Source organism: Leishmania braziliensis, chromosome 15 (assembly GCF_000002845.2).
Source record: "Leishmania braziliensis MHOM/BR/75/M2904 complete genome, chromosome 15".
NCBI lineage: Eukaryota > Euglenozoa > Kinetoplastea > Trypanosomatida > Trypanosomatidae > Leishmania > Leishmania braziliensis.
In genome coordinates, this window is record NC_009307.2 from 195,160 (window position 1) to 207,729 (window position 12,570).

Sequence of the window (12,570 nt, forward strand, 5' to 3'; positions counted from 1 at the left end):
TCTTTCTCCTCTTCTGTCTTCTGGCTAACCCTCACCGTACTCCTCCCTTTCCACCAATCAACCTATCAGTGCCTCGCTCGCTGCTCCCCTTCTTACCATCTCTCTCTCCCTCTCTCTCTCGTTGGCCTTCTCAACGAAGGCAACAGAAGCCGATACACGCGCACAGGCACACGCAACAACACGTGCAATACACCGAGCACTGCGCAGTAACATAACATATTTGAATCTCAAGTTGTTTCCATTTTTACTCTTTCTGTCTCCCTCCCCACCTCTGTGGGTGTGTGTGTGTGTTTGGGTTTTAAGGTTGTCCGGCCTAAGCCGGTCCTCCCTCATCGCTACTCAGTCATTCCCCCCCCCCTCCTGTCCACACTACACCCCTCTCCCAAGTCCCTTTTTCATTGTGCGTGGGTCTCCTGTGAGCGTTTCTTTTTTTTTTGCTTCTTTTGTTTGTGCGTTTCTCGTTTCTTTTTCTGCCTTCCCCTTCTCCCCCCTCCCTCGTTGTCTCGTGCCTTTCTGCTATATTAAGTGTGTGTGGGTGTATGTGCGTGTGTGTGCGTGTGCATGTGCGTGTTAACTCGCCTTCGTTGATTTACTCTTCTCTTGTCTGCCATCGGTGTCTGCGCGCGTCTTTTTTCGGGGTGCTTTGTGGGTTTGGAGGGGACTCGCCTCTCCGTGACACAGCCATCTTCTACGAAGAAGTGCACTAACACGTGCCTTATACACACGCACGCACACGTCTCCTTTGCTATTATATACCAATATAGATATCTCTCTCCCTCTCTCTCTCTATATATAAACACACACAACTGAACTTTCCCCCCTCCCCCCTCCCTCCCTCTCCGTCGTCTCTATTGTTCTCCTTTGTCTTTTCCATTTGTTTTCGATGTCCTCCAGTTCCATCCCGCGGGAGGACTCGCAAGGGCTCCAACGTGCCAGTGTGTCGCCAGTGGTCACTCCCACCATGTCTCCTGCTACTATCCAGCCGCAGCAGCAGCAACAGAAACCCGTGAAGCCGGCTGTGACGATGAACTCACCGATCATGAACACTGGTACAGCACCGCGGCTGCTCTTCACGTGGGACCCGTACCGCAATGTGTCTCCCTCGCCCGGCAGCACTGGCACGGCCACTAGTGGGGCTGCTGCTAAGCCACCGGAGGAGGAGGTGGTAGAGGAGGGTCGCCTGGCGTCCAGCATCGGCGGCTGCTCCACAACGTCCTCATTGAACAATAACACAAACGTTGGAGCCGAAACCCCTGCCGGGGTGACCAGTACGACTCGTGGCACCAACAACTCTGCGCTCCCGTCGCCTCCCGCTACCACCGGGGGTGCGCGGCCCCCGCTGACCATTTCGGCGTTGCTCGGAGGAGCGGTCTACCCCAACCGAGGATCGCCGCCGCCCTCGGCGACGAAGGCGTCTCTGTCTCAGCAGCAGCAGCAGATTCTGCATCAGAGTCCGCTCAGCGAGGCCTGTATCGCGTCAGGGTCTGCCCTCTCCACCCCGTCTGGCCCAGTGCTGAAGCGCATTCCCACCTCTGCGAAAGATGGCCGGAAGTACTTCCTGGATTACTCGCCAAACCCAATGGCCAACAGTGGCTCCCCTGCTGCCCTTTCCGCTGGTGGCATGCCAAACCTAATGCTGCCACCAAACCTGTCGCCCGTTACCGTGACATCGCCATCCGTGCCAGCGCCGTCACAGCAGCGGCTCCAGTCTCCTGCAGGGCTGGAGATGCTCGACTTGGACGGGAACAGCAGCGCCAACATCGCTCCACAGGCAGTGCCGCTCATGTCGCCCCCGCGCAGCAGCAGCAGCAACGCAGGCTCGTACCAGAGCTACGGTGCTGTCCCCACTGCAAATAGCCACAGCGTCCTCTCAGCTACTCCGCTGCCACCAATGGGCAGCATGTCGCAACACAATCCGTACCGCACCCCGTCAATCTTCTACGCGACCGCTCACAACACATCGCCGACCGCGCAGCAGCAGCAGTCCCACGTATTACCGCACCAGGACATCGATGACAACGACACGGATCTTGTGTACGCCCTCGAATCAGACCCGTCTGCCTTCATAATACGCTTGCTTCCACCACCACCGCCGCTGCCGGAGCTGGCGCGCGTGCTCACCGTGCCTGGCGTAGTGCAGTCATTGTGTGCGCGGTGGTGTGCGTACGTTGCTGCAGTACTCAAGTCTGACGCCTTCGCGGCCATCGCGGCCGCTCCGCCACCGCCGCCATCTTCCGTGACGATGAGCCGGGAAGGAAGCAACGGCAGCACCAGGGAGGAGCTCACTGCGTGGTACGAGACGGCGGTGGACTGGTGGGAGAAACTTGACCAGGAGGGCACCGGGGCCGTGGATGTACGAGCTAAGTCTCGGACAGTCGCAGCGGCAGTCGAAGCAGTTGCCAGCGGTCGCTCGCGTCGGCCGCCGTCGCAAAGCACAGGCGGCAACCCTAACAGTGGGCGCTACCACCCCCAGGGCGGCGTTGGCGCGAGCGGGTATCGTGGTCGTGGAGGGCGCGGCGCTGGCGGTGGTGGCTACCACACCGGCATGAGTGCCTACGGGTACGCCTCCAACACAACTGGCCATCGCGGCGATGCCCACCCTCGTGGCGGCAGCGCTACTGTTGCTGGAGGCATGGCAACAGGTACCCACAACACTGGCGCCGCCGCAACCGCCTACCGTGGCGGACGAGGCAGTGGTGGTGGTGGTGCGAGCTACAACTACGACGCCGCCATGTCAGGAGGTGATACTCAGCACGACATTCCTGACGAGATGGGCCCGGCCATGCACTGCAACACCGCCTGCTACCCGTCCTCGAACTTCAACCCGTACGCAGAGAGTTGGCACTTCAGCGGCACCACTGGCATGGCGACGGGTGTGCAGCCGCAGCAGCAGCAGCAGCCGATGCATTCGTCGTATGTAAAGGGGGGACGGCCTTCATCACAGCACCCGCACCAGCAGCAGCGCGGGTACGGCGCCATGAACATGTAAAGGGGAATGGGAATCAGCGTATACGCAACAAAATTGAAACCAAAATGTCAAAGCAACTTGTGATGATGCGCGCACACGCACCAACACACACACACACACACGATGATATACGTACGTGTGTGTGTGTGTGTGTGTTTATTTTCTCGTCTCTGTATGTGATTCGCATCTCCTCCTTCGCTTCCGTCTGTCGCCGCTTTGGCTTGCTCTCTCCAGCCTCGGTATTCTCTCTCTTTCCTGCACGTGCGTGTACATGTGCGTGTTCGTTTGTTTGTTTGTTTTTTCGTCTCTCTCGTCTCTCTCTCTCTGTGAGTGAGTGAGTGAGTGAGTCAGATGCCCAAGTATCGAAAAGAGCAATGGGGAGAAGGCGAAGGGTTCGTAATTAGCACACACGCACGCACACACACGCAGAGGTACAACTGCTCTGGGGGTACGTGTCCGTGACACTCCCCACTGCGTTTCCCCTTTCTTTCCTCCATCCCTGTCTCTTTCTCTCACCCCTCAGTGGCATTCACAATAGAACCGTAAGACGGAGAAGGATGGACAAGAAGGAGGGGGGAGCAGAAAAGTAACAGTAGAAGAAGTGCTTTGGCTGAAGCTTCTCTCTCTCACACATTCTACAGATGCACGTGTACGGGTACGTGTGCTTGTGCGTCTCTCTCCTTCCCTTCTCTCTCCCTTTTCCAGCCTATTTTTCTCCTCCGTTGTCATTATTGTGTGCGTGTGCGTGTGTCATCCCTCCCTTCCCCTTTTCTCTCTTTCTATCTGGGTTGTGTGCCTTACTGTTTTGCCGCGGTTGAAGTAGGTTCTCTGTCTGTCTCTCTCTGTCTGTCTCCACCTCGCTCTCCCCCTGTTCCTCGCGCGCTTCTGCTGGCACGTGAGTGTTCGTGCACGCTTCGCTCTTGCCGTAGCTGCTCGTGTTCTGTTCGTTTCGCTGTTGTTGTCGTCGTTGTTGGGGTTGTTGTTGTTTGGTTCTCTGTTCGCCCAAGCGAGGGAATGTCTTTTCGGGGAAGTCGCAACGGCTGTCGGATGAGATTCAAAAACAACTGAAAAAAAAAAAAAGTAAAATACACGCCAATACAAATTCCAACAGATCGCCCCCACCACCACCACCACCACCACCCCTACCACCATCATCACCAGGTGCGTGAGAAACCACGAGAACGACTGTTTTGCTGTACTGTCACTTTCTCCTCTTCTTTTTTTATTTTTCCTTTTTTTCGTTCCTGTACGTGTGTGTGTGGTCCCCCTCGCCAAGGCCGAAAGAATCGCTTTCTTTTCCCTCGCTATTTCTCCCCCTTCCCCCCTCTCGGGGTTTGCTCCCCACCACCACGCGCCATCCGCCTCGCGTCGGAGGGGGAGGGAGGCCATTTAGCCGACAACTTTGTGCGCTTACTTCCTCAGAAAGAGAAAAGGAAATAATGTCAAACCTCCAGAGAAGCCCCTCGGACGCCGGCGTGAAAAGTCATCTCCAGAAGGGGGTAGGCTTGGCGAATGCATTTCTCTCTCCTGGGGAGCAGTCTCATCCCCCACTCTACGCTACTTCACTGTTCTCGCTCCCCCCCCCCTCACCTTCTTCCCTCTCTCATCTCCGCTGAGAAATTCCTCTGGGCGGAAGAACACATCAAAGCAGAAAAACTCCTGCGCCCGCCTCCCGTTCTCCTCTTTTTCGAGTAGGCGCTTACTTTCCGTTTCCTCGCCGATCATCACGCGCAACGCGCGTGCGTCATGCTTTACCGTGCTTCTCCCTCCTCTCCGTCCTGCTTGTGCCTGTTGTCCTCTCCTATGATGAACTCCTGGTTCCCCATTCCCTCACCCTCGCCTGCCCCCTCCTCTCATTCGCACTCCTAGACTCCTCAACTCCTTCCCCCCCCCCACCTCCCCTCAAGTGCTGATAACCGTCGGGTAGTAAAGGGGCTTAGCCAAGAGCTATTTGTGGTGCGCATAGCCCAAACATGCAGACAAAGAGGTCGCTAGCCGCTGAGTGTCCATGTCCGCGGTTAGAGAAGGAAAGTGAGCAGAATGAGAAACGTGCAACCTCATGATCGCTCCGCGCGCGCCAAGTACGGCTTGCAACCTCGACTGCAGGCCTCGCGGACTTCACACTTATTTTCCTCTGTGTTCAATCGATAACTGGACAACATCTCAACCATAACGGATGGCTTGGCGGACTGCACATCACTGCCAGCTGCCGCGAGGCTCAGCGTGATTGGGAAAGCCCTACATAGCGTGGGAGTAGGACTGAGGTAGAGGAAGGGATTGGTAGACTCATCCCTGCCATAGTATTTCTGCCTAGGCTCTCTTCCTTAATTCCACGATATCCCCCCCCCCCCACCCACCTCTCCCTATATAAAATGCGAAAGAACAGCACACATATGTATGTATATATGTGTGTGTGTGTGTGCACGCACCTATTGGCTCGTTGCTCGATGGCTGTGCATTCTCTCTCTGTCTCTTCTCTTCTGCTTCGCGAGGGTGTGGCCGTTTCACTCGATCGCATTTTTTCCCTATCGTCAGACGTACTTTGGTTGCGTCTCTCTCCCTCTCTGTATTCCGCATGTGCATGGGAGGGGCGTGTGAGGGGTGCATGTGTACGCGCGCGTAACGATGAAAGAGGGTGAAAGGGAGTGGTTGGAGGGTGAGGAGGGGTGTCTGAAAGGGGCACCTTTTCTCGTGCAGGTGTGTTGGGTGCGGCCACAACAGCTGACCCACAAGTGCACCACCCTACGCGCTGTCTACCCTCGCAGCGAAACGGCCGGCGCATGTCGCTTGTCGTCAGCACAGCGCCGTCCTGCATGCCGCACATCTCCCATGGAGATGAAAGAGTGGCGACGCATTCCTCTCGCTCTCTCCTGGGGGTGGGGGTGTCCCTCCGTGCGCCATCTTCATCCCCAACGCCTCCCCCTCTCCCTCGCTTTTGATCGCTTTGCCTGATGGAGGGTGCAAAGAGCATACTGAGGAATCAACGATGGTGATGGTAGGGGAAGCTGGGCTAAGGTGACGAAGCACAGTATGTCTCCCTCCCTCCCTCTCTTCTCCACCCCACTCGCATAGGCACACACATGCGCGTCAAGAGCCCCGTTGGCGACGACACAAAGGTTAATGAAGAACAGCGAGTGCGCACCGTGTCTGAAGAGGCGGCGGTGGTGGAAAGAGACGCATAGACACATCTATATTACGCTGTAGGCGTACCCTGGACACAGTGAATGCTGACGACTTACCATCACTTTCTCTCCGCCTCCTCACATCCCATTCTCTCCTAAGGCGGCAAGGGAAAGCGCGCCAGCTCCTTGTTGGAGAACTACAGAGATACTCACCTCTATCATGTCAGATTTCATTGATAGCACTCTATTCCAACCCCGCTCTCTCGCGCGCTTGGAGGAATGACGCCAGGCAGGAATATTCTGCATGCGATTGTGCTCTTCAGGAGGCAGAGGGAGGAGCCTCCGCGTCCACTGAGCTCCGATAGGCTGATCCCGGAAAGCCAGCTGCGCATGGGCTTTATCCTGTGTGGCCAAGTCTCGCGTTCGCGGAGCCCAGCAACGCTTGCACGGGCCATGGATTGCGCCTCATAAGCTTGGAAGAGTAAACGAAGTGTGGGCATCCCCTACGCACGTGTCGACTCTAACTGCGGGGGGATGCAGGCGTCCATGGAGTACATCCATCGCCTTGTGGGCACGGCTCACAAGGCCCCACCTCGAGGCCGTTCTCAGCAGACTCATGGAGTTCGCCCGTTCCCGCTGCCAGGGGGAGCATCTGATGCTGAGTTGTGACGAGTTAATGTAGGTCTGGGAGCGCGTGTATTCCCCCCACCCCCCTTTTGGTGGGGATCCATCGGAAAGTAGCGCACACGCCGAAGGGGACCGATGGACGCTCTTCCAAAATGCTTCCTCCACGTCCAACCAAGCTGAATGCCGTCAAGGTGTTGCAGCACGACAGGCATGGCTTAGGCCAACACATTCTCCAACCAACATCGAAGGTCGAACGGACCGGCACGCTGCAGGCTGCGGCGTAAGCCACCACGGCGCCTTTAACGGGGGCCACGGGGCTGCCAGCGCAGCCCAACGATCCCAGGCCCGGAGAGCCCACTTGTGACCGGGCAGGGCGAGACTTCCGCTCCTGGAGTCATTTACTTCAGGGCGACAAGAGCTGAGCCTTGCTGGCCACCCACCTTGTCCACATCCGCAGAATCGACTTGTACAACCCTAGCTCGTGCACGGTGCAGCTCCCCGCCGTCGTTTTCGCAATGATCTGCGACGCCGCACTTCACCGGCGCGACATGGCGCTACCAGAGGGCCGTGACAGTGCACCAACCCTGAGCACAGCCTTCAACTTCCTCCTCATTCACACGCAGTTTTCGCGCGGACGCACGTTCCCTGGCCGAGCAGAGGAGAGGCCTCATGGCCCTAATGCCTGTTCGCGAGCCGAAGCAGCCAACGGAGTCACGGTACCAGGAGAGCCAGTACCTGCCGAACAGCAACTAACCAAGGGGGGTGCCATAATCCGGGGCTCAACAACGAGCAAGGGGGAAGCGGTGGGCACAGGCAAAAGAGCCACTCAGCGAAATGAAGCGAGAGGGTTCCTGCACGCTGCGTCGCAGCCTCTGCCCACGATGCGGGCCGTTCGCAGGCACGAGCAATCCTTCGAGCGACCAGCACACGGCACTCTCAGGAAGGACGAAACTGAAGGTCGCCCCTCCCCCTCCAGTATACGCTTGAAGAGGTGTGGTTTACAGCCGCGAGGCGAAAGCCGTCAGCCTTGGAGAAAATGCCATCAGCGACCTGCGCGCCGGACCACTTCAAAGGCTAATAGTGTGAACCCGCTCGGGTATCTCTTGAGACGACTGTTGTTTAGGTGCCCGAACCCTGCCGATTCCAGTTCATCAATACTGCTTGTTTCTCAAAAGGGCAGGGCGGCTATTCTCCAGGCGGTTGCGTGCTTTTCTGCGTGGCCCATCGCTTTCCGCGTGTGCACCGGGTGAGCTGGGCGAATGGCCTAAGTCGGCCGCAACTAACACACCACGGGACGTATGCCGCCGCTAACGACAGCCGGCGCAGTACTCGACCTCTGCGCCGACGCGACATTGAACAGATGGGGAGCCGCGTCCGTGAATCGGGCAACAGAGGAAGGGGCCACGACGGACACGCGTTGGGGACGACACGGGCCCTGTCGACAGCAAAGGTGCAGCGGTGCTTCGAGTGATGCGCTGCGCGTTTGAGGTTTTTGCTTCGGTTTTCTCTGCTGGAGGTCCCGGCGCACCTTTCATGTGGATTGACACGTCAGTCACCGCCCCCCCCCACGAAGGCTGCACACGGCCCACCGCTGCCACACGTGTGAGCTGCGGTCCATTGTATAAAGTCATGCGAGCGCCCCCGCCGAGCAGCCGAACCAGGATCTGGTGAGTGCAGCGCAAAGGGGGCACGACTCGCGCGACACAGGGGAGGGGGCGGCAAGACAAGAAGCCGGAAGGACAGGCAGCCCCACTGTCTCTTCAGCGCAGATACACAGCACGTGCATACGCGTATCTACGCCCTTGCATAAAAGATGCGCTCTTTTCCTACCAGTGCGGCCTCGGTGTAAGCGGCGCGATCGTGTGCGCGCGCACACACACACACGCACGCACAACCCACAAGTCAGACCGATGGAACGGCATGTGCTGACTCGCTAGTACTCTCGTTGTAACCCTCCCTCTCCTTCTCCCTCTCCCTCTCCCTCCCCCACACTGGCAAAGGAACGGAAGTCTTCGCGCGCACCGCTACCGCACACACACACACACACACACAAGTTTGTCCACAGAAAAGAAATATCGCAAACACGTCAAGCACAACGAACAATCAAAATAAGGCAAAGGGAGAGCGTCTGTCGGCTATTGTGCTTCGCGGTGGTGATCTGCAGAAGCAGAAAGTAAGGGGCCACATCGTGCCACGGTGTCAGTTGTCTCCCTCCGTCCTCTGCCCCCGTCTTCCCCCACCCCACCACTCTCCGCTCAGTGGTGCTCACCTGTGCTTATGGTTTGCCTCCTCTTTCCCATCCTCTCCACGCAAGTTTTTGCTTTGCTATTAACGAAAGGCAATGCAGGCCACGAGCCGCTATACTAGCAAGTCCCATGCCACTACGGCGGCTGGGGGCAGTGACGATGCCGCCGGAGGCTCAGGCCGCGACGATGCGCATAACACTACAGCCGCGAGCTCGGACTGGAGCGTGAGGCCGTCCGACGACAGCGTAACCGAGTCGACCTCGGTGCCAACGAACAGCCTATCTCGCCTCAACCCGGCAGCCACGCCGTTCAGCTTCACGGGTGTCGGCGCGGCTGCCGCTGCAGCGGCGACGTCCGGTGGCGACATGAGTGTAGGCGGCAACATTTCGTCGCCGCTCCACCACACTGGCATGACGCCCGGGGCCGGCATTGGCGGTGGGGTGTCTGGAATGGCTGGAGGAAGCCGCGGGATGGGCAGCATGCTGGGCACTAAAGCTGCAGGGGCCGGCATGGATACAAACAGTCCAAACTCCTACAGCATGATTCAGACCCAGGGCATGATGGGAATGATGCCGTATATGATGCCCGGGGGCGGCGCTGGGGCCGGCCACGGAGTCATAGGCAGCGGCCGCATGGTACCCGGCACCCCGAACAGCTTCCTCCCTCCTCCCGGCGAGGACACGGACCAACAGGAGCTCATGCGGCTGCAGCAGACGAACTACCGGGTCAAGATGCTGCCACCACCCTTGACGTATGAAGTGCACCGAAAGATATGGTCGAGGAACGAGTACGGCGACGAGGACGACAACGACGAGGATGACGTGCACGGCCACAGCCACGGCGGTGCTGGCTGCAACGTCGATCAAGAGCACGAGAGCAGCGGTGGAGGCAGCATTGCCAACGAGGATCCCATCGATAAAGAGCAGCGCCTGGAAGCGTACAAGCAGATCATGCTGCGCTGGTACAGTCACATCCATGTCCTAGAGGGAAAGTCAGAGGTGGCGAAGCGCCTTGTGCGCGTGCGCCGGGCCTGCCCGAGCATGGAGGAGGTTGTGTACAGCCTCACACACCCGCAGCAGCCAGGTGCGGCCGTGGAGTCCGAGACGGGGGGCGATGATGAGTCTACCCCTATATTGGCCATGCCTCCCCCGACGGCTACCCCTGCTGCGGTGCGGCGCGGTCCGGATGGGATGCCGGACATGGAGGAAATCCTCGTTACGTGGTCTTCCCGCTGCTGGAAGTGGTGGCAGGAAACCGTGAAGCGCAAGCCACGGCGTGCTCGCAAGCAGGGCGAGTTGCCACTCACAGGTGGTAATGGTCCTTCGGCCACAAACATGCCGACCTCGACCTCGACCTTGGCGTTGGCCGACTTGACCAACGGCAGCGTGCTACCGCACAGCTCCTCCTTGCACAACAAGGACGTGGGAGACTCCGCCGCGCCACCCACATCACTGCACTTGACTGGCGGCGGTGGAAACCCCTACACGCACCCGAGCTCGTACGCAAACCACGACGGCCCTGGGGTGGCTGGTGGCATGCCTGTAGTGCCATCCTACAAGTCCTTCACCGACCTCTCTGAGGAAGGTATGGACCTCCCGGCCACCTCATCCGGGCCTCCGGGGCACTACTCACCTTGCCACAACGGCACTGACGATTTGGCGCCTTCGCAGCCACCGCATCCGGCACCCCACCCGGACACCGCAGGCGCGGCGTCGATATTCCCAATGGAAGGCACTCGCGCCGCCGCGCTGCCTGGGACGTCCGAAGACTTCCTAGAGAACGATCATCTCACCCTCGCCTTCACGACGGAGCTCCTCAAGTCGCTGGAGGAGTAGCAACGAGAGGACAGTAACGCCCCCGACACCAAAACAAAGCAGCGACGAACACACCAGAAATGTATCTTGTGGGGATGCAGGAGAAGGGAGTGGGAGAAGGGGTGTGGCAGAAGATCCGCAGCTAAAGGCGAACACCATATAACTTCGTAACCGTTTATATTATCTTTAGGGGGCCCGTAAGCCAACATCAAGGTGCGCCTGTTTGCCGCCATGTGTGTATGTGGGTGTGTATGTGTGTGTGTGTGTATGTGTGTGTGTGTGGGTCTCTTCCACAGCTTAGAGAAGCGTGTTACTCTCTCCCTCTACCGCTCAGTGCATCTCTCTTCGCTCTTCGTGTTACGTTACGCCTCTCCTTTCGTGTTGCTTTCGTCCTCGTCGTTCTCTTTCGCTGAGAAAATAAGAAAACGCGAAATGACCAGACCGACACACACACACACACACACTCCCTCTTCCTCAGGGGGGAGACAAAATAACCGATCGTCTCTCTCCCTCTCTCTCCTCTCCATTCAAACTCTGTCATTCTCTCTGCCTGAGCAGCAGCGCCGATATTTACTTCTGCTTTCACTTATATATATATATATATGTTTGTGTGCGTGTGTGTGTGTGTGTGTGTCTGCGCCAGTGTACTGATAACGCCGGCAGCGCTTCACAAGTTGATGACGCAGAAGACATCAGGTAGTAAACGTTTCTTCTGTAACCCCTAAAAGGAAAGAGGCTGTAGTCATTAGACCCTGCTTTACTTTATGCGTGTTTCTGGGCGTGCATGTGCTCGGGGAGGGGGAGGGTGGTGACTAGCTTGTGTTTCCCTCTGTGTGTGATGTTGTGGCAGCTCGTAGATGTGTCTTGGTAATGCAAAACACAACCGTGCGAGGCTCAGAGCGCGTCGCGAAACTCGTCAGCGAAACTCGGACGAGGATCAGACAAAGTGGATCACCAACGATCACGCTCACATGAAGGTGGACGACGGTGCTGGGCCGAAGGCGAGGTAGGACTGCGTGCAGGCCCCAACGAGCCCCAACGGATTGGACTGGAGCGCTCTCCCCTCACCCTCCCCCTATGTGCGCCTTCGCGCAATGCCACTCAATGCCTGGCGAAGCGGTGAAGCCTCGCCGCCCTCCGAGCACCACCGACTCCGAGTGAGGTTCGCAGAAGCGCATGCACATCATCCCTTTTTAAATCCACCTCTTCTCACCAGTGCTCAGCTCAGCCATGCCGGGAAACGGCCACGTCGGGACGGAGGCGCCCGTGATGTAGTGCACCCAAACCCAACAGCAGCTCAAGGCGAAAGGAGTGCGATCGACGAGAGAACGTTGCACGAGAGGGTGCACGCGGATTTGGCAGGCGCCGCGGAGGCCGTCGGCGAGGCAACGGCGGGAAAGGGCTGCCGGAAGCGACGGCGCACGAGGGCGTGCACGACTTTGTCCAGGTCGAGACGGACAACGGGGTGCGCCCCTGAGGGGCCATAACGCGACAGGCGGAGCGGACGAGGGCGTTACTCCTTGACGAGCTGGGAAAGGACCGGACGCAAGAGCGGCACCGGGAAGAATGCGTTGTCTCGCGCGAAGCCCGGCTCGCGCACCCCAGCCGGCAGGGGCGCCTACGGCGTGCGCCATTCTCTCGGACGGTGCCAAGGAGTGTGCGATGGCACTCGCCGCGGTGACAGCGGCTGCCCCCGCCGCCGAGCACCCGGCCTACCACAACGGGGCTTTGGCGCGGCGAAGTGCAGCGCAGCGTCTTGCGAGTGGAAATAACCCGCCTGTCTGCGACCCGGG

At 58.6% G+C, this 12,570-nt stretch overlaps 2 protein-coding genes across 2 annotated transcripts; both read left to right on the forward strand.

The window, feature by feature from the left end:
* Window positions 1-883: 883 nt before the first annotated feature.
* Window positions 884-2,989, forward strand: LBRM_15_0520 (hypothetical protein, unknown function; the record flags this gene model as incomplete). The annotated part of the gene is made up of 1 exon (XM_003722922.1): window positions 884-2,989. The coding sequence occupies one exon, from the start codon at window positions 884-886 to the stop codon at window positions 2,987-2,989; it is 2,106 nt and encodes a 701-aa protein (XP_003722970.1).
* Window positions 2,990-9,373: 6,384 nt separating this feature from the next.
* LBRM_15_0530 (conserved hypothetical protein) lies at window positions 9,374-10,798 on the forward strand (the record flags this gene model as incomplete). The annotated part of the gene is made up of 1 exon (XM_001563451.1): window positions 9,374-10,798. One exon carries the CDS (start codon window positions 9,374-9,376, stop codon window positions 10,796-10,798), a length of 1,425 nt encoding a protein of 474 aa, XP_001563501.1.
* Between the last annotated feature and the right edge of the window lie 1,772 nt (window positions 10,799-12,570).